Source organism: Callospermophilus lateralis, chromosome 4, assembly GCF_048772815.1.
Source record: "Callospermophilus lateralis isolate mCalLat2 chromosome 4, mCalLat2.hap1, whole genome shotgun sequence".
Lineage (NCBI taxonomy): Eukaryota > Metazoa > Chordata > Mammalia > Rodentia > Sciuridae > Callospermophilus > Callospermophilus lateralis.
Window position 1 is genome coordinate 121,157,990 of NC_135308.1, and position 23,157 is coordinate 121,181,146.

General features: G+C 33.4%; 1 protein-coding gene across 5 annotated transcripts in view; it reads left to right on the plus strand.

Annotated features, from left to right (window-relative positions):
* The window catches only part of Rab3ip (RAB3A interacting protein), a 56,350-nt gene that overhangs the window by 14,683 nt on the left and 18,510 nt on the right, over nt 1–23,157 (plus strand). For 2 of the 5 annotated variants that reach the window (XM_076853102.1, XM_076853104.1), the window contains exons 3-4: nt 485–743; nt 15,332–15,427. In XM_076853102.1, the coding sequence (XP_076709217.1) occupies nt 485–743; nt 15,332–15,427 (355 nt within the window). Of the gene's footprint in view, nt 1–484; nt 744–12,575; nt 12,751–15,331; nt 15,428–23,157 lie in introns of those variants that run through there. The other 3 variants (XM_076853105.1, XM_076853107.1, XM_076853106.1) reach the window with 3 other exon arrangements.

The following is a 23,157-nucleotide window of genomic DNA, read 5'->3' on the forward strand; positions in this document are numbered from 1 at the left end:
CTTTAGAGTATAAAAGCCACCATAGACAGTATGTAAATGAACGAGTGGGCTGTGTTCCAATAAAACTATATGGACACAGAATTTTGAGTTTCATATAATTTTCACATGCTATGAAATTGTATTCTTTTGAGTTCTTTTCAACCATTTGAAAATGCAAAAACCATTTTTGGCTCATGTGCCTTTTGAAAACAGGTGGCAGGCTTGATTTAGTTTGCAGGCTATAGAGCCGACCCCTGTTCTTAACATTATCCAGTAGAACTTTTGGTAATGTTAAAAATGTTCTATTTCTGTGTTAATCTGCAGGAAAGCTATTAGCTTCATGTGGCTGTTGGGCCCTTCAAATGTGACTACTATGATTGAAGACTTGCTATTAATTAAATACAGAAGCTACCAAATTGGATAATGCAGTTTTAGAGATATGGCTTATGCCATTTCTTTGGTGCTTATGCTGATATTTTCTGAAAACTGTTTCTTTTCTTTATAGCATTCATGTTACAGAGCCAGCATCTTCTGTTACCTCTGGAGCTGCAGCTGAGTTCACTAAATTAACTACAAGGAAGGACAACTGTAATGCAGAGAGAGAGTTTTTACAGGGAGCTACTATCTCAGAGGCTTGTGCTGGCAGCGATGATATTTTTGGGTTGAGTACAGATAGTCTGTCCCGTTTACGAAGCCCATCTGTTCTTGAAGTTAGAGAAAAGGGCTATGAAAGATTAAAAGAAGAACTTGCAAAAGCTCAGAGGGTAAGGAAAAAAAAATATTCTTCCACATATCATGTTAGAAATTACTGCTTCTCCATGGGGTAGGGCAACTAATTAATAAATATCTTTACAGTTTTACACTTACCCTTCACATGTGCCCAGCCTCAGCTTCTGTGGTGTAGCATCAAGGAATATGAAATTGGCTGGGTAGTAAAGAAGCCCATCTAAGAGGACTTATTGGAAAAATGTGATTCTAAAACTCTTCTGGTCTCCTGTATTGACTAATCTCTGTATTACATTCTTTGTAAGGCAAATTTAGTGGATTATATTCCACATGCCTATTTTTTCCTTCTTATGTCTAAATGGCTTGATACTCATTTATTTGAAGTCATCTGGTCTAATTCATATTGTTTTGAAAATTGTTTTAGTAAATTCACCTTTGTTATTCTGTTTTTGAATATTTTCTGTATTTTACCTTGGAGAATTTTCTTTTCTTGGTAGATTATTCTGTTTCCCATTTGTTGTTCTTTAAATTTTTTGCTATTTATTTCCAAATTTGTGGCCATATATTACTTTCTTATGAGACAGTCTTTAAATTACAGAGGGAAATATATAACATCAAGAAGCAAAATATCTCAAATGAACATCTAAGTTCCCACTTTAAGAACCTAAAAAATGAGAGTAAAATAAAATCAGAGCAAGTTGAAGGAAGGAAGTAATAAAGATAAGAGCGGAACTAAATGAAATTGATGAGAAAAAATAGAGAAAAATGAATGAAACAAAATTCTTGTTCTTTTAAAGAGCAATAAAATTTGACATACCTCTGGTAAGCCTGACAAAGAAAAAAGACACAGATTATCAGTAGCAAGAGTGAAACCGGGATATCACTACAAACCCACTCGTCAAAATACAATAAGGGAATAATATGAATGACCTTACATATTTAAGATTTGATAACAGTGGTAAAATACCAATTTACACATATAAATTAAAAAGGTAGGGCAAATATTCTGTAGACATATAACTTTCAGCGCACTGTGACATTTCACAAACATGTATTTCCCCTTTTCCCAACTAAACTTGTCTCTCAAGAACAAGAACATAACTTTTTTTTTTAATCCCCACTTCCTAGCATAAAACAATATAATGCTTAGTGTATATGCCTCTTTATTAGTGCCTCAATGAATAGATGATTGTTAAACAGCCATGAAGATATGTCAAACTATATTTTTTTTGAAAGTTCATAGCATTTTTAATTAGAGGTTGACATAAATGTAAAATACAAGAAATCTATTTCATGGAATCAACTTTTTTGTAGACCTGATGGTAGAATGATTGATTTACACAGAAAATTTGGTATAAACAGGCCTATTAATTAGAAAGGTCTAATCATTACATGATAGCTAACTTTAATGTTATATTTACCTCATATTGATATATGAATTATTAGATGAATTTTAGGTCTATAATAGATTGTGTAAAACCCAAGTTCTCAATGTCCTCTGATAATATATTTTTAATAAAATTCTTAAAACTCAAAGGTTTTCCAATTGTTTCCATTTTTAAGTGGAAAATATCTCCATTGTCTTGCTGACTGACATTGATTTCCCTAGGTGCAGAATCTTTGAAAGGCCTCATCTCTGCAGTCACAGAAATCTGATTTTAATAGTGCATCTCTAGATGAATACGTTATTAAGGATTGGTTCATGGTAACTAAAGTCACCAGAACCTTGTTCCTTTTTTTTTTTTTTTTTATTGGTTGTTCAAAACATTACAAAGCTCTTGACTTGTCATATTTCATACATTAGATTCAAGTGGGTTATGAACTATATTTTAACAAAGAATGTTATCAGGAAGAAAAATCAATAGTCCTTTTAGTCTTTTCCCAAAGAGAAGGAATGTGGTGAGATGTGATTGTGTTTTGCTGCTACCATTTGGCTCAGACTTTATTTAATATATAGTATTTTAGTGAAATCACAGATACAGAAGTAAACTGTTAAACATATATATCTACCTTTCAAAGCACGTTGTGTTTACTTATTGATCACAATAAATCTCTTAGCTCATTTAGGAAATCTTTAGTTGTGTTTAGAGGTTGTTGAGATAATTGAAATAATAATGATGTATATGCACATATATAGTGAATTTTATTGTGATGAGTACAACATACTTTTAATGTTAAAAGTCTATAAGGACTCTTGAATATGAATATATTTTCTGAATTATGGCAACTTGTGATTCAAAACTTATGTCAACAGCCATTCCCGTTATTCCAATTTTTTTTTTTAAGAGGCCAGATAGTTGACATTTTTTTCTTTCTTCTACTTTTATTTGTTTCTATTTAAAGTGAGTTTCTTATAGGCAGGATAAAGTTACATCTTGATTTTTTTATCCTTTCTAATAATGTCTCTCTTTTTTCTTCTTCTTCTTCTTTTTGGTAGTACTGGGGATGGAACTGAGCTATACCCCAAGTCCTTTAAATTTTTTTTTATTTTTTTTTAAATTTGAGACATGGTCTCACTAAGTTGCCAAAGTTGGCCTTTAAGCTTAGAATCCTCCTGTCTCAATCTCCTAAGTCACTGAGATTATAGCTGTGCATCCCCATAACCAGCCTTTTAGTTGACATGATTTGAGTATTTACATTTACATTTCATTTCTATCATACTATTTGTTTTCTATTAGTTGCATATGATTCTTCTTTTCCCCTTTCTTCCTGTTATGATTTCTTTTGTAATCTATATTTTTTATGAATTCATCTTTTCTTTAGCATATTGGCTATGTATCTTTGTTGTGTTAATTTAGTAATTACTTTAAGGGTTTATAGTGTACGTATTTAACTTGCACTATCTTCAGTGATAGTATCCTACTTCACATACAGTGTAAGAATCTTAAAAAAGTATATTTCTGTTTTTCCCATCCTATTTTTGTTGTTATTGTTGTTGCTGGTACATAATAATTATATAGTATAGTGGTTGCATGGTGGCATTTTTGTATGTGCACATAACATAATTTGATCAATTTTGCTTCCTGATACCTCCCCTTATCCTTACCTTCTCCCTCCCTAACTCCCTTTCTCTACTTTTCTGCTTTCATAATGTCCTCCAACCCCCACCCCCCACCCCAGCTTCCACATATGAGAGAAAATATTTAATACTTGTCTTTCTGAGTCTGGTTTGTTTCACTTAACTTGATGCTATCCAGATCTATCCATTTTCTGCAAAAGATGTAATTTTGTTGTTCTTTATGGCTGAATAAAACTCTGTTGTATATCTCACTTTTTCTTTATCCTAGTCTAGACACCTAGACTGATTCCATAACTGGGCAGTTGTAAATTGTGCTTTGATAACATAGGCACACATGTATTACTAAAACATGCTGACTTTAATTCTTTTGGGTAAATACCAAGAAATGGTATAGCTGGGTCATATGATAGTTCTACTTTCAGTTTTTTAGGCACCTCCATACTGATTTCCATAGTGGCTGTCCTAATTTGCATTCCTACCAACAGTTTGTCTTTTTTCCCTGAATCCTTACCGGCATTTTTTGTTATCTATATTCTTGATGATTGTCATTCTGATTGGAGTTAAATAGAATATCAGTGTAGTTTTGATTTGCATTTCCTTGATGGATAAAGATGTTGAACATTTTTTCATTTAGTTTTTGGCCACTTGTACTTTTGAGAAGTGTCTGTTCAGTTTATTTGCCTATTTGTTAAATTGGATAATTCGTTTTTTTAGTGTTGGATTTTTTGAGTTCTTTATATATTCTGGATATTAAATACTCTGTCAGAAGAGTAACTGACAAAGATTTTCCCCCATTCTGTAGGCTGTGTCTTCACACGGCTAATTGTTTTCTGTTGCTGGGCAGAAGCTTTTGAATTTGATGATATTCTATGAATTGATTCTTGATATTCCCTGAGCTACAAAAGTTTTATTCTAGAAGTTGTTGTTTGTGCCTATGTGTTGAACTCCTTCCCTTATGTTTTCTTGCAGCAGTTGGAAAGTTCCTATTCTTTTTTTTTTTTTTTTTTAATTAATTTTTATTGTAGGTTGTTCAAAACATTACATAGTTCTTGATATATCATAATTCACACTTTGATTCAAGTGGGATATGAACTCCCATTTTTACCCCATATACAGATTGCAGAATCACATCAGTTGCACATTGATTTACATATTGCCATTCTGGAGTCTGTTGTATTCTGCTGCCTTTCCCATCCTCCACTATCCCCCCTCCCCCCTCCCCTCCCCTCTTCTCTCTCTACCCCCTCTACTGTAAATCATTTCTCCCCCTTATATTTTCCCTCCTTTCCCCTCACTTCCTCTTGTATGTAATTTTGTATACCCCTGAGGGTCTCCTTCCATTTACATGCAATTTCCCTTCTCTCTCCCTTTCCCTCCCACCTCTCATCCCTGTTTAATGTTAATCTTCTTCTCATGCTCTTCTTCCCTACTCTGTTCTTAGTAACTCTCCTTATATCAAAGAAGACATTTGGCATTTGTTTTTAAGGGATTGGCTAGCTTCACTTAGCATAATCTGCTCTAATGCCATCCATTTCCCTCCAAATTCTATGATTTTGTCATTTCTTAATGCAGAGTAATACTCCATTGTGTATAAATGCCACATTTTTTTTATCCATTCGTCTATTGAAGGGCATCTAGGTTGGTTCCACAGTCTTGCTATTGTGAATTGTGCTGCTATGAACATGGATGTAGCAGTGTCCCTATAGTGTGCTCTTTTTAGGTCTTTAGGGAATAGACCGAGTAGTGGAATAGCTGGATCAAATGGTGGTTCCATTCCGAGCTTTCCAAGAAATCTCCATACTGCTTTCCAAATTGGCCGCACCAATTTGCAGTCCCACCAGCAATGTACAAGAGTACCCTTTTCTCCACATCCTCGCCAGCACTTGTTGCTGTTTGACTTCCTAATGGCTGCCAATCTTACTGGAGTGAGATGGTATCTTAGGGTGGTTTTGATTTGCATTTCTCTGACTGCTAGAGATGGTGAGCATTTTTTCATATACTTGTTGATTGATTGTATGTCCTCCTCTGAGAAATTTCTGTTCAGGTCCTTGGCCCATTTGTTGATTGGGTTATTCGTTATCTCATTGTCTAATTTTTTTAGTTCTTTGTATATTCTGGATATTAGGGCTCTGTCTGAAGTGTGAGGAGTAAAGATTTGTTCCCAGGATGTAGGCTCCCTATTCACCTCTCTTATTGTTTCTTTTGCTGAGAAAAAACTTTTTAGTTTTAGTAAGTCCCATTTGTTGATTCTAGTTATTAACTGTTGTGCTATGGGTGTCCTATTGAGGAATTTGGAGCCCGACCCCACAGTATGTAGATCATAGCCAACTTTTTCTTCTATCAGACGCCATGTCTCTGATTTGATATCAAGTTCCTTGATCCACTTTGAGTTAACTTTTGTGCATGGCGAGAGAAAGGGATTCAGTTTCATTTTGTTGCATATGGATTTCCAGTTTTCCCAACACCATTTGTTGAAGATGCTATCCTTCTTCCATTTCATGCTTTTAGCCCCTTTATCAAATATAAGATAGTTGTAGTTTTGTGGATTGGTTTCTGTGTCCTCTATTCTGTACCATTGGTCCACCTGCCTGTTTTGGTACCAGTACCATGCTGTTTTTGTTACTATTGCTCTGTAGTATAGTTTGAAGTCTGGTATAGCTATACCGCCTGATTCACATTTCCTGCTTAGAATTGTTTTTGCTATTCTGGGTCTTTTATTTTTCTGTATGAATTTCATGATTGCTTTCTCTATTTCTACAAGAAATGCCATTGGGATTTAGGGTTCTGTAGTTTTCATTGTATAAGTCTTTCACCTCTTTTGTTAGGTTGATTCCCAAGTATTTTATTTTCTTTGAGGATATTGTGAATGGGGTGGTTGTCCTCATTTCCATTTCAGAGGATTTGTTGCTGATATACAGGAATGCCTTTGATTTATGCGTGTTGATTTTATAGCCTGCCACTTTGCTGAATTCATTTATTAGCTCTAATAGTTTCTTTGTAGACCCTTTTGGGTCTGCTAGGTATAGAATCATGTCATCTGCAAATAGTGATAATTTGAGTTCTTCTTTTCCTATTTTTATGCCTTTAATTTCTTTCGTCTGTCTAATTGCTCTGGCCAGTGATTCGAGAACTATGTTGAACAGAAGTGGTGAGAGAGGGCATCCCTGTCTTGTTCCAGATTTTAGAGGGAATGCCTTCAGTTTTTCTCCATTCAGAATGATGCTAGCCTGAGGCTTAGCATAGATTGCTTTTACAATGTTGAGGTATGTTCCTGTTATCCCTAGTTTTTCTAGAGTTTTGAACATAAAGGGATGCTGTACTTTGTCGAATGCTTTTTCCGCATCTATGGAGATGACCATATGGTTCTTATTTTTAAGCCTGTTGATGTGGTGAATAACATTTATTGATTTCCGTATATTGAACCAACCTTGCATCCCAGGGATAAATCCTACCTGATCATGGTGCACAATTTTTTTGATATGTTTTTGTATCCGGTTCGCCAGAAGTTTATTGAGGATTTTTGCATCTAGGTTCATTAGAGATATTGGTCTGTAGTTTTCTTTCTTTGAAGTGTCTTTGTCTGGTTTAGGAATCAGGGTGATGTTGGCCTCATAGAATGAATTTGGAAGTTCTCCCTCTTTTTCTATTTCCTGAAATAGCTTGAAAAGTATTGGTGTTAATTCCTCTTTAAAGGTTTTGAAAAACTCTGCTGTATACCCATCCGGTCCTGGGCTTTTCTTAGTTGGTAGTCTTTTGATGGTATCTTCTATTTCCTCAATTGATATTGGTCTGTTTAGGTTGTCAATATCCTCCTGACTCAATCTGGGCAAATCATATGACTTAAGAAATTTATCGATGCCTTCACTATCTTCTATTTTATTGGTGTATAAGGATTCAAAATAATTTCTGATAATCTTCTGTATTTCTGAAGTGTCTGTTGTGATATTGCCTTTTTCATCCCGTATGCTGGTAATTTGAGTTCTCTCTCTTCTTCTCTTTGTTAGCGTGGCTAAGGGTCTGTCGATTTTATTTATTTTTTCAAAGAGCCAACTTTTAGTTTTGTCAATTTTTTCAATTGTTTCTTTCGTTTCGATTTCATTAATTTCAGCTCTGATTTTAATTATTTCTTGTCTTCTACTTCTTTTGCTGTTGTTTTGCTCTTCTTTTTCTAGGATTTTGAGTTGAAGTATTAGATCATTTATTTGTTGGTTTTTTCTTTTTTTAAGGAATGAACTCCAAGCAATAAATTTTCCTCTTAGAACTGCTTTCAATGTGTCCCATAGATTCCGATATGTTGTGTCTGTGTTTTCATTTATCTCTAAGAATTTTTTAATTTCCTCCTTGATGTCTTCTATAACCCATTGATCATTCAGTAACCTATTGTTCATTCTCCAAGTGATGCATGATTTTTCCTTACTTCTTTTATTGTTGATTTTCAATTTCATTCCATTATGATCAGATAATATGCATGGTATTATCTCTACTCCTTTATATTGTCTAATAGTTGCCCTGTGACATAATATATGATCTATTTTTGAGAAGGATCCATGTGCTGCTGAGAAAAAAGTGTAACTGCTTGATGTTGGGTGGTATATTCTATATATGTCAATTAAGTCTAGGTGATTAATTGTGTTATTGAGCTCTATAGTTTCCTTATTCAACTTTTGTTTGGAAGATCTGTCCAGTGGTGAGAGAGGTGTGTTGAAGTCTCCCATGATTATTGTATGGTGGTCTATTAGACTCTTGAACTTGAGAAGAGTTTGTTTGATGAACATAGCTGCACCATTGTTTGGGGCATATATATTTATGATTGTTATGTCTTGTTGGTGTATGGTTCCCTTGAGAAGTATGTAGTGTCCCTCTTCATCCCTTTTGATTAACTTTGGCTTGAAATCTATTTTATTTGAAATGAGTATGGACACTCCTGCTTGTTTGCGAAGTCCATATGAGTGATATGATTTTTCCCAACCTTTCACCTTCAGTCTATGTATGTCTTTTCCTATCAGATGCGTCTCCTGAAGGCAGCATATTGTTGGGTCTTGTTTAGTGATCCATTCTGCTAGCCTGTGTCTCTTAATTGGTGAGTTTAAGCCATTAACATTTAGAGTTATTATTGAGATATGGTTTGTTCTTCCAGCCATATTTGTTTATTTATGTTACTAAACATGGTTTGTTTTCCTCTTTCCCCATTAACTTTTCTGAAATCAGTGTGAGTCTTCTAGTTGCTGTCAGCTAGGCAAAGATTGTGGCAGTTGTCATTGCCTACTTGGGTGCACACTTGTTCACTGTTGTTCATGTTATCAGTTTAAGACTTTTTCCCTCTGATATACTGAGGATTGAACCCAAGACTTTATGATTGCTAAACAGGCACTCAACCAGCCCTCTTGTTATTAATTTAATTGAATTATGTGAATTGGGTGCTATATTTTTTTATCTTAAATACTGTGTTAAAACATCTTCAGAAGGATTTCACTATGTCATTGAAAAACAAAAAGAAAGAGACAAAAAAGCAATGTAACATGATTTATCATGTTTATCAGTTTAGAAGAGTATTCCTTATCACATAAAATGGACATTCTAAGAGGAAAAAAGCGTGGTGTGATAGTTTTATTAGCAGTGTATTTTCTTTCCTGATGTATAAAATGTTTATCTTAAGAATCATGAAGTCGCTGGGTATGGTGGCACACGCCTGTAATCCCAGAAGCTCGGGAGGCTGAGGCAGGAGATCGTGAGTTCAAAGCCAGCCTCAGCAACAGTGAAGTGCTAAGCAACTCAGTGAGACTCTGTCTCTAAATAAAATATAAAAAGGGCTGGGGATGTGGCTCAGTGGTTGAGTGCTCCTGAGTTCAATCCCTGTACCACCCCGCCATACACACACAAAAAAGAATCATGAAATCTTAAATTTGTTGAAATATACTTCATTATAGAGTCCTGTTATTCTCTATTCTTAATACCTCTTGAATTTTCTCTAAAACCATTTTAAATCTATATTTCTTGCCTAAAATATTACAGGAATTACTGTGTTCTTTCAGTCCAGTTTTTTTAACTTAGCCAAACTCTAAAAGTCATCATTCTATATTACAAATTTGATTGTTGCTCTATTAAAATCCTTCATAATCTTTTAGATAATTTCCTCTTGCTTTTAAGGTAAGTCCCAATTGTGTAAAAAAAAGCCTGCCATTCAAGGCTTTTCAAGACAGATCATAAACCTAACTTTTTTTTTTTTTTTTTGTGGCATCTACCCTCTTCATATTTGGCTATATAAAGCACACTTCTTAATTTCTTCCTTTGCATTTGGAAGACTCTTCTAGTACGAACACATTACTATTTATAAAATTGCCTTTGCAACCCTCGATAGGCAATGATGTCATGAATTTGGTCTTTTTTCTTTCATATCTCTTTACCTAGATGAATGCCTGATGTGTTGTTAACAGAAACAGTATTTATTGAAAGTATGAATTTTGAATAACTATATTACAGTACAAAGTTTTGATAATGAAAAGTACAAGTGAAGATCTAAAAAATATTCACATGAAGTACACATTTTACTTCATACTAGTAGATTGAATTGAACCCGGAGGCATAAAGAGAAAGTTATCAGCTGGGTGTGGTGGTACATGCCTGTAATCCCAGCAATTTGGGAAGCTGAGGCGGGAGGATTGAAAGTTCAAGACCAGCCTCAGCAACTTAGTGATACCCTGTCTCAAAAAATAAAGAGGACTGGGCATGTGGCTCAGTGGTGAAGTGCCCCTGGGTTTAATTCTTGGTAACAAGAAAGAAAGTTATCAGTTATTCATGGGGAAAGAATTCAGGAGGATGGGATCAGCATGGCAATGAATGGAGAGCAAATCAGACCAGTTTAACTCACCTTAGAGCATGGATCATGGGAGGTAACTCTGAAAAGGAAAACAGCATATGTTGCAGAGCGTATTAAGGTGAGGTTTACTCTACTTTGATAGATAGTAGGGAACTACTTGAGAATTTTGCTTTCATGAATGACATATGAATTGGTCTGTTGGTTTGGAAGCTTCTCAAGGGTATAGTATTTTATTTGTTTTTGTATCCTGGAAATTACCATACTGCTTACGTAGTAGAAAATGTTGAGTGAAGTTAGATTTCACATAAAGTTGTAAAAATTAGGATTTGAAAGGACCTGGCATTAAATTTATGCATTTATTAATGTGTAAATTAATGTAGGGAGAGCTGGCATTTAAAAAAAAATTGTAGTTAGATGGACAGCATGCCTTTATTTTATTTGTTTGCTTTTATGTGGTGCTGAGGATCGAACCCAGTGCCTCACACGTGCAAGGCAAGAACTATGCCACTGAGCTACAGCCTTAGCCCCAAGAGAACTGGCATTTTAATGATGTCTTTATGTCCAAGAACATGGGTTTTTCTTTCTATTTGTTTAGGTCTACTTTTGTGTTTTTTCATGACTATTTAAAAGTTTTCATTGTGCCTTGTAGTCTTTAGCATTTTAAGTTTCCTTTGTCATCTTCAGTGATTTCAGTCCTGTCCTGTCCATTTTATTTTTCTTATATTGTTTTTGGTATAGTTATGCCCATCCTTTTATTTTTAATCTGTCTGAATCACTTCACTTTAGGTATGTCTGTTGTATAGAGCATAGGGATGGATTTTGCTTCTTTACCAGGTCTGAATGTCATTTTCTTTTAATAGATGAGTTATATCCACTTAAATTTATTAACAAAGATGCTGTTTGGGCGTTTTTTTTTTTTTGTCACATAACTTTCTGATGTTTATTGTATGTGTATATGAACCTTTTCACTATGTACCCGGTTTGCTTTGTATTTTCCTTCAGTTTTTCTTTTTGGTCATTTGGAAGGCTTTTATTTTAATTTCAGTTGTTACTAAAGTGATAGACTTTGATGTATCTAGCAAATAGTTGTGACAAAACATGAATATTACTTTTATTGTTTAAAACTGGAATGCCCATAAGTACGTGGAGAGGTTTGTGTGAAATATTGAAAGACTGTTTGGGCATTAGGTGTGTCATTAGGAAATCAAAGATTTAAGATAAATTGGCCCTTCTGTAGAGACTGTCTTTGGTCCCCACCACAAACAATACTAAAATAATTTAATAACTATTTCTTTCCTTTTTCTCTATAATTTAATTTTAGTTACAGGTACTATCATAATGTTAACCTCTGTAATCTGAACTATGCAAGTTTATACACATTGTTTGTGAGCCTCAAGTTGTATCTGTTTACTTTCAGCTAATTTCTTAAAAAGTTAGGAGACTTAGTTTCATCTTTCACCTATTTTTTCATTTCTGTATTCTCAAAACTTATGTCATTTATATACTGTTTTGTTATCTTTATCCCATTTAAAATATAGACACTTTTTTTTTTTTTTAGAGCAATTTTAGGTTCATAGAAAAGAGGAAAGTACAGAGTGCCCATTCAGAGCCCTTCACTATAAGCATCATTCACCAGAGTGGTACATTTGTTATAATTGATAAAACTCTGTTGACTCATTATCCCTCAAAGTTCTTTGTTTACGTTTGGGTTCACTCCTGGTGTTTTATATTCTGTGAGTTTTGACAAATGTAAGATGTGTATGTATCCACCATTATAGTATCATAGAGAATAGTTTTATTGCTTTAAAAATCCTCTGTGCTCTGCCTGTTCATCCCTCTTCCCCCCAAAAAAACCCTGGTAACCACAGATATTTTTTAAAATTTTCATAGTTTTACTTTTTTCTATTATGTAAGACAGTTCGAAATATGTATGTAGTTTTTGAGTTTTTCAGATTTTTCACTTAGTAATATGCATTATAGGTTCCACCATGTCTTTTCATGGATTAATAGCTCATTTCCTTTTAGCACTGAATGATGTTCCATTATCTGGATGTAATTTAATCATTCACCTACTGAAAGACATCCTGGCTACTTCCAAGTTTTGGCGATTATGAATAACGCAGCTATGAATGTCAGTGTACAGGTTTTTGTGTGGACATGTTTCCAACTTGTGGGTACATACCAAGAAGTACGAGTGCTGGATCGTATGGTAAGAGTTGTTTGGTTTTGTAAGAAACTGCCAAACTATCTTCCAAAGTGGCTGTGTTGTTTACATTCCTACCAGTGATGAATGAGAGTTCCTGTTGCTCCACATAATCACAATTTGATGTCATTAGTGTTCAGAGTTTGGCCATTCTAATAGTAGATATGTGGTAGCATCACTTTGTTGCTTTAATTTGCATTTCCCTAATGAGAAACGATGTTGAGCATCTTATATGCTTAGTTGTCATTTATGTATCCTCTTTGTGAAATGTCTGTTCTGGTGTTTTTGTCCATTTTTAAAATTGGATTGTTCTTGTCTGAATGTTGTTTTAAGCGTTCTTTGCATATTTTGGGAGCAGATATGTCTTTTACAGATATTTTCTCCCAATCTGTGGATTGACATCACATTCTCTTGATATCTCCATCTTTTAGTCACAATACTATGGTTCAATGTGATTCCTTCTCATCTCCAGTCCTTAATTAAAGCTTCTGTAGATTTTTTTTCCTTATTCATATTCTCTGCCCCATCATTCAGGCAGGCTGATGAGAGAGAGATTTTCTAAGGTCTTACAGATTTATGATACTTTCTGGCCTTATACATGGAAAACACTTTGGCTGAATATAAAATACTCAGTTTACATTTTTTTCTTCAATACCTAAAAAATGTTACTTTGTTTTCTAGAGATGTTGCTGTAAAATTTTGATGTGATTTTTTTCCTCCTTGTATTTGGCTTGGCTTTGCATTTAGCTTTTTAAAAATTTCAACTGATAAACATAAATTGTTAAGTATTAATGGGAAACCATGTAATGTTTCAACACACATATAGGTGGTAGTGTGTTTAAGTCAGGTTAAACATATCTCCACAAAAAGTTATCATTTTTTTTTGCTGCAAAAACATTCAAAATCCTTTCTTAAAACTTTTTGAAATGTAGAATTTATTTTTATATTTGTAGTCACATGTTTTTGTGCACCAGAACATCTTATCTTCTAACTGTAAGTTTATGTATTTGTGTTTTTTTCGCATATTAGTGTGAATTGGATTTTCCTTGGCCCTTAGGAGGAAGTTCCTGTGAAGGAGTAGGATAAGCCTGGATAGCTTTCCCCTCTGTTGATATTGGTATATTTGTGTACACTTCCGTCTCTCAGAGGTATACCTTGTTCAAGTAGGTTTTCTCTTCTAGCTCAGTGTTTCTAAGAGCTATACAGGTGTAACATTTCATCACAAGATAGTTTTCTCTTTCCCTCACACTCTGTGATCTGTTTCTTTTGTAACCTTGCCACCCCCTTTCTCCTCTTCTGTGGGTTCCTTCTCTCTGCTTATCGCCATTGTTTTTGTCTGGCAGTTTGGTTTCAAATTCCAAGCATTTTTCCCTTAGTATGAGACTCTGTCCTTGGCCAGGAGCTCTTTGCAGACTTCCGAGATCCTTAAGAGTTTAGAGCTTCTCAGCACCATTTGCTGCCTACAGAGTGGAATATACATGTTTGTTTTGTTTTGTTTGTCTTAATTCATCTACAGATGGGGCCTGTGAAAACCTTTCTGGTTTTCTCCATTTGTCCTCAGATTTGTTCTCTCAGCAGCACTTTTTGAGTTATTTAGTGATTTTGGGGTTCTGAGATCCTTTCATTTCCTGTGATTCCCTTCTGATACTGCATTGTGGGCAATATGAATCATTCTCTCATATTCTGAAATTAGTGGGGATTCTCTTTTACCTAGTTTTGATGATGATATAGTCATTAGATTCTTCTGATTTTCTAATTGATTTATTTAGTTTTTAGGAGTTATCTTTAGGAGATTTAAAAACTGTGCTCCTACTACAATTACAACACAACTATCTTGTATTTTGTTTCTGTAATTGTGATGTGTGTGTGTGTGTGTGTGTGTGTGTGTGTGTGTGACTGCTGTTTAAGGAGCTTGCTTTTTTTTTCAGTGTTTGAAAGGTTAATTTAGAGCTAGTTAGACATTTGAAATTGCATATTTTTAGCATCTTAATAATTTTTAGACATCTGTTTGTGACCTGTAGAGAAGTCACATGTAAATATAGGTTGTAAATTTTGTCATTAACATTGTTTTCAATTTTAAATGCTAATACGCATTGTTTATCTCTGGTTACTGTGTTAAATGGATAATCTAATAGAAATTTTAGATTTATTATAGTATGGCACATAGGTATCTACATGTAAACAACTTTTAAAATCAATGTGAAAAAACCACTGAACTTTAGTTGAAATTAATAAGCATAATTAAAAACATTCCTTGCTGGATAGAAATAAATATGTTCAAGAGAAAAACGAAGGGGAAAAAAGAGTGAAATCATTTTATTACTTATAATATATATTCATATTTAATCTTTGGGTATTTTATGAAAGAAATGTGAAATTTTAGTATATGTTAGATGGATTATTTGTGATTTTAGACTATGTAAAATTTTAGCCTTTCATGTAGCAAGTACTAGATAAACATTTTCAATGTGAACATGTAGGAGAAGCTAGTATTAATAATTTGTAGTCTCATTAGCAAACATTTATAGCCTTTTGAATCAAACTATATACTGTGGAGTCCCCAAATAAAATTATTAATTTTTCATAGGAACTGAAGTTGAAAGATGAAGAATGTGAAAGGCTTTCAAAAGTGCGAGATCAACTTGGACAGGAATTGGAAGAACTCACAGCTAGTCTGTTTGAGGTTGGTCTGTTTACATCTTGGCCAACAGCAGCATCTTGATTTTTATGTATTGATAGAATTGTTTTTTGAAGAAATCTTTCAAAGGATATGCTCAACTTCATGTATATTCATAAGTCCTCTAAGCAAAAAAAAAATTCTTTAATAAATGTACAATCTGTAACTTAAAGAAAAACAAAATAAATAAAACACTATAAGCTACCAGTATCAGGTAATTTAAAATTATATGTGTTTAAAGAAAGGAGATAAACTTAAATTTTAAATATTTATAGGCTACTTTAGAGTAACTTTTTCTGATTCCACAACAAAAATGACCTCTGATATGGGGTAATGTGAGGAATGTTGGAGAGTATATTTGCTATGTTTATCCTGCCACCAGGACCAAAATTTCTACCCAGCCAAAGCATTGATTCTCAGTAAGAGTATCAATGGCCCCTAGAAGCAGAAGTAATAGAGTGTGTGAGAGGGAGAGAAAGACAAAGATACTCAATATTATAAAGAATTTGCTCATGGAATTATGAAAGGTGGCAAATCCCAGGAGTTTCAAGGTGAACTGATACTCTAGAAACTCAGGTAAGCAGATGGTGTAGTTCCAGTCGAGTTTGAAGGCTTGAGAATCTGAAAGAGCCAATATTCTAGTTAGAGCCTGAAGGAAGAAGGAGTTTTCATGCTCGGGAACTTTTTGTTTTATTTTGGACTTCAGCTGATTGGATGAAGCCCACCCATATTATAGAGAGCATTTGCTTTACTCAGTCTGATAATTTAAATGTTAATTTCATCTAAAACAACCCAAAACCCAGAATACTGTTTGACCAAATATTTGGACACAATGTGACCCAGTCAAGATGACAATAAAATTAACCATTATAAGGAATTGCCACCAAAATGCTAGTAATAGTCCTTGGTCATTTTGACAACTTTTAATATCTCTAGGGAAAAGGATAGTACTTACATGGTATAGAACCATTGCCATGAAGTGTCTCCTTTGGTAAGACCGCCAGCCTTTGGAAGTTTCTTAACAAAAATGTTGATGTGTTACCAGAATGAATAATGCCATCAGCATCATTTAGCAATGTTTTTTACCCCTAAACATTATTTATTTATTTATTTGTTGTGGTGCTGGGGATTGAACCCAGGGCCCTGTGCATGTGAGGCAAGCACTCTACCAGTTGAGCTATATCCCCAGCTCCAAAGATTTCTTCTTAAATTATTTATTATAATAAAAAAAAAATTGGGGGGAAAAACTCCATTCTGTTCCATTCCAAATATGTACAGAACTCTAAAATTGCTTTTTGTTATTTTTATTCATGTGACATTTATTTCAGTTTTAGAGGTATGCATATTTTCTTACATATAATATTAATATAGTTTATATTTTTCAAATAATACTTTCATTCAATAGTTGAAATGATAATCTATGATGTGCATGTTTCATAATTTGTTATTTTCTTGAATGGACATTTTAAAATGCATGTATTTATTTCTTCAGTTACCTAGTCATCAGAAATGAGAGAAAACTAAATTTAAGAATGGTGGTCAATGGAAAGTTAAAAATCTAGAACAGGAGTATTTAATGTTATATTTTATACTGAGACCAGGAAAGAAAGTATGTTGATAAAAGATGATTTTAGTAATGAAATTTGTATTCAAATTATTTATGAATTATGAAAAAAGTGCTGACAGTTTTTCTGTGGCCTTAATTGTGCCTTGCTAATCTTAGTTTATCATTATCTTATGAAAATATTTTTTCCTTGCATTTTTATGTTTGTATAAATTTTTAAATATTAAAATTATTCAGAATAAACTCCATTTGTACACTTTTGGTAAACCTGACATGTAATTTCAAATTAGGAGTTCATTATTATGTTTGATGAATAATTTTGAATATTAATTATAGTTTATATGTAGCAAAATTGAGTCTTAAAATACCAAATATGTACAAAACTCTAAAATCGCATATATTTGTACTGTCTTCAATTTTGAGATAAGACAACAAAATTGTCAGTTGAAAGAATACTTTGCACTCAATATGGAAAAAATATAGGTAGTCATAAGATTTTTTTGTTTTGTTTTATAAGCCAGTCTTTTTTTTTTTTGTTGTTGTTGTTATGCTTTGTTTACTCTCAACAGTAAAGAAAAATAAGATGTAAAAAGTCTGTTGAGCAAGGCTAGTATTCAGATTTATTACCCTGACTCTTGCTTTAAATACTATTAAAATAATAACTGGCACTTACGTTTGTCTCAGGCCATAACATTGTAGTCATTATGAGGCCTCTCTTTCCTTTATCCCACATTCAGGTTATTAGTAAAGTCTTGTGGTGCTACCTCTAGACTCTAAAGCAAAGCATATTCCAAGTCACTGTTATTTACCTAGATCAATATATGTTGAACTTTTTGATTCTGTACCCAGTCAGTGATAGAGAAATTTCAGCATGTATCTCATATTTATTGCAGGGTCCCTATGTGCTGGGCTCTGTTATAAAAGCACGTAGACGTTTTATAAGTTGTATACATATGCTAACATATATAATAATATATTACATACATTTAACACAAAAACAATAATAAAACTACTTAAATTTTTATAATAGTACCAAAATATTTTATTCTCACCAAAGCATTATATGTATTTGTATTTTTATATGTAGTGAGGAATGTGATTGAATGTTACTTTGTTTTTGAAAATTGATTTTAAAAATTTATGACCCAGATGAAAGTCTAGTCTGAGTTTCATTTTTAAAATTAAATGTAATGTTGCTGGTAACTCACAGATTTATCAATCCATCTGTCATCAGTGTAGTGGCCCCTGTAAATCATGTATATGTTTTTTTTCAGTTCTATTACCAGTTATGGGAATTTTTTTTTAAATCCTCCAGCAAATTTCTGTCTTCCCCAGTACTAACAAAGTATTATTATTATTTTTATTAGCACATTATAGTTTTATATAGTAGCTGGGTTCATCTCAACAAATTCTTACGTGCATGGCATCTGACCCACTCCATTTCAGTCCCTGTTTGTTGCTGCCTCCCCACATGTTCCCCATTCTATTCCACTGTCCTCCCCTTGCTCATTCCTCATCCATCCTTGATGGGTGCCTTTCACACACACTTAGTAAAGGTAAAAATCCTTGGTAGTGTGTTTATTTATACACATAATATGATTTCTTTTTTCTTTTTCTTTTTTTTTACTACTGGAGATTAAATGAACCCAGAGGTACTTTACCATTGAGCCACACCCCCAGCCTCCCAAGCTTTTTTTGAGACAGGATCTCATTAAGTTGCTTAGAGCATCTCTTAAGTTCTTAAGGCCTCAGCCTCCTGAGTCGCTGGCATTACAGGTGTGTGCCACTGCTCCTGGCTGTAACAGATTTTTTTGCAAACTAATTAGATGTTGTGTTTAAACATTATTAAAAACAAACCAATGAACAAAACAATAACAACAACAACAATAAAAACCCTGCCACCTCCTTTATTTGAATCACTAGTGACCAGGTAGAATAAAAAATCTGTTTTCACAGTTTTTAAATATATACACATAATTGTTTAGATCAGAAGTCTGCAGATAAGAGCCTCAGGATAAAAGCACCTTATGTTTCCTTTTGTCTAGCCTGTGCTAATAATGGGTTTTATATTTGTAAATGGTTGGAGGAAAATGTAACATTTTGTGACATGAAAATTTTAATATCAATATGTAAATTAGGAGACAAGTATAGTAAGAATAGAAATTTGTTAATGGAAACACAATATAGGAAGGAATAAAATCTGAGATTAATTATGTAAAGTGTTTATATATAGGGTGTACAAATTAGAGTGTTTGTCTGTGATTGAAATTAAGTTGTTATCAGTTTAAGGTAGTGCTATACCTGGAAAATGTTCAGTGTAAACCCTGTGGTAACCAAAAACAAAAGAAAAAACTAAACAAAATTTAGATACACAAAAGACAAAAAGAAAAGAATCAAATAAATGGCCACAAAATATCATCAGACCACACTAAATAACAAAAAAGAAAGGAGCAAGGAAACTACAACACAGACAATAAACAAACAAATAAAAATAAATTTAATAAAATGGCAAGAGTAAACCCTTACCTTACAATAATTGCTTTAAGTGTAAATGAACTAAACTTTCCGATCAGAAGGCTAAGAGTGGCTGAATGGGTAAAAAACAAAATGCCAATTATATACTGTCTGTAAGAGACTCACCTTAGATTTAAGGACACATATAGTCTAAAAGTGAAAGGATGGAGAAATAAAACTGGCAAAAGAACAGAAGTAATTGGACAAAGTAGATGTTCAATCAGAATAATCACAAGAAACAAGGTCATTATATGATGACAAAAGGTTTGGTTTGGCAGGAAGATAGTTATATGTACTCACATCAAAGCACCTAGATAGTAAACATTAAAAGATCTGAAAGGAGAAATATCTGCAAAATAATACTAGGGGACTTTAATACCCCACTTTCTATAATGAACACACCAATTTAACAAAATCAATGAGGAAAACAGTAGAACTGAATAACACTTGACCAAATGGACCTAACAGACATATATAGAACTTCCCACATGACAAAATAATACAAATTTTTCTCAGATATACATGAAAGATTCTCCAGGATTGTTCATGTTAGATCACAAAATCATTTGTAAATTAAAAAGATAAAAATCATTTGAAAAATCTTTTCCACCTACAGTGAAATTAAGCTAGAAATTGATAGCAGCAAGAAACGGGACAATTCACAAATACATGGAAACTAAACAAAGTTTTGAACAACCATGGGATCAAAATGGAATTTGAACAATATCTTGAGACAAACAAAAAGGAGAATACAACATACCAAAACTAATGAGAAGCAACAGAAACAGTACTAGAGAATTTTATAGCAATAAATGCCTACATTAAAAAGAATTCAATCTCATACCTCAAGGAATTAGAAAAAGAAAAACATACTAAGCCCAAAGAGAGCAAAAGGAAGGAAATAATAAAGATTAGAATAGAAAAAGAGACTAGGAAAATAATAATTTCAACAAAGAGTTTTGTTTTGTTTTTTTTTTTTTTTTTGAAAAAATAAAAGCAAACCTTTAGCTAGACTAAGAATAAAAGAAGACTCTTCTAAAACTGGAAATGAAAGAGGAAACATTGCAACAAATGCCTCAGAAATAAAAAGGGGCTTTTATAAACAACTGTATACCAATAAACCAAATAATCTAGAGGAAATGGATAAATTCCTAGAAACATACAGTGTATCAAAACGGATCAAGAAGACATAAGAAAGCTTGAACAGACAAATAAGGCTGAGTCAGTAATCAAAAACTTACCAACAAAGAACCACTCAGGACCAGATGACTTTATAGGTGAATATTACTGAACATCCAAAGAAAATACTAATCCTTCTTAAGTTCTTGAAGAGAGAACACTTCCAAACTCATTTTATGAGGCCAGCATTCCATTGAAAACCAGGTCAGCAAAGACATGAGAAAACAGCTATGGGTCAATATTCCTGATACACATAGGTACAAAAATTTTCAATAAAATGATTGAAAACCGAATTCAGCAGCATATGACAAGAATAAATATACCATGATCAAATGGGATTTATCCCTGTGATGCAAAGATGGTTGAACATGGGCAAATCAATCATTATAATACAGTTGTGTTAACAGATGGAGATCATGTGATCATCTCAATAGATGTAGAAAGACTTCCTTACAAAATTTAACATCCATTGATCATGAAAACTCTCAACAAAATAGGTATTGAAGCAGTGTAATTCCACACATTAAGAACCATATATGAAAAACTTATAGCTCATATCACTGTCAATGGGAAAAAAGTTGAAAGCTTTTCCTCTAAAATCTGGTACAAGGCAAAGGTTGCCTGCTCTTTGCCACTTTTACTGAAGTCCTAGCCAGAGTAATTAGACAAGAAAAAGAAAAATCATATGTTTGAAGGTGATGTTAACATATATAGAAAGTCCTAAGGATTCATTAACAAAAGTTAGAACTAACAAATGAGTTTAGTAAACATGCAGGATACAAAAATCAGTGGTGTTTCTATACGCAATGAACTATCTGAAAAGGAAATTAAGAAAATCCTGTTTGTAAAAATACTAAAAAGAATTAAATACTTAGGAATAAACTTAACCAAAGAGATTAAAGATTTGTATGCTGATTATTATAATATGTGGATGAGGGGAGTTAAAGAAGACAGATATATAAAAAGATATCATGGCTTGAAAAAATTAATATTGTTAAAATGTCCATAAAACCAAAAGTGATTACAGATTCAGTGCAATCCCTCTCAAAATCCCAATGATTTTTTTTTTCAGAAATAGAAAAAAAAATCCTAAAATTCTTATAGACCTGCCAAAGAGCAAAAGTGAGTATACACATACACACACACATATTTAAAAAAAATACATACATATATATACATATATATATATATATGTATATACACACACACACACACACACACACATATAAATTGTTGATGGACCTTTATTTTATTATTAATTTATTCATTTATTTATATGTGGTGCTAAGAATTGAACCCAGTACCTCACACATGCTAGGCAAGTGCTCTACCACTGAGCCACAACCCTAGCCCACAAAAGCAGTTTTCAACAAGAAAGAAAAGCTGGATATGTCACACTTCCTTATTTCAAAATATATGACAGAGCTACAGTAGTCAAACCAGTGTGGCACTGAGAAAAAGACAATTGGAACTAAGTAGCCCCCAAATAAGCCTATGCATTTATGTGAAGGGTGCTTATAAATACATGGTTGAGAAAGGATAGTGTCTTCAATAAATGGTGCTGGGGAAACTGGATATCCACATGCAGATAAATTAAATTGGATCTTTATCTCATGGCATAAACAACAACAATAACACAAAATAAACTCAAATTGGATAAGGAAAACTTGAAACCATAACACTACTATATCAAGAGCACAGGCAACAAAAGCAAATTAGACAAGTAGAATTGCATCAAACTTCTGCACAGCAAACTGAACAAAATGAAAAGGCAGCCTACTAAGTGGGAGAAAATATTTGCAAACTATGTATCTGATAAGGGGTTAATATACAAGGCACTCAATAACCAAAAGGAAAAGACCTCCATCCTCCCCCCCAAAAAAAAACCCACAATTGAAAAATAGGTTAAGGATCTGCATAGATGCTTTTCCTTAAAATCAATACAGATGGCCAACAAATATATTAAAAGGTGCTTAGCATCTTTTTTTTTCTAAGAGAGCGAGAATTTTTTTAATATTTTTCAGTTTTTGGTGGACACAACATTTTTATTTTTATGTGGTGCTGAGGATCGAACCCAGCACCGCGTGCATGCCAGGCAAATGTGCTACAGCTGAGCCCCAGCCCCAGCCCCATGGCAGCATAATTTTTAATTGATACCATGTCATCCCTCTTCTTAAAATAAAAAAAAAGCCTTCCTTTTACACTTAAAATAAAATCCGGAATTCTTGCCCTGATGTTTGATTATTAGAATGTAAGCTCTCTAAGAGCAGGGACCTTGTCTCTCTTCCCAGTGTATTATCAGCACTAGAATGGTACCTCAAAAAGAGATGTCATGAATAAATGCTCATCAGGTAAAAACAAATCAAAACCCAATGAGATATCCAAAATATAAAAGATGTTGTCAAGTATATACAGAAAAAGAACCCTTGTACACTGTTGGTTGGTGTTTTAGTTTTGTGTTCTGTGACCAAAAGGCCAG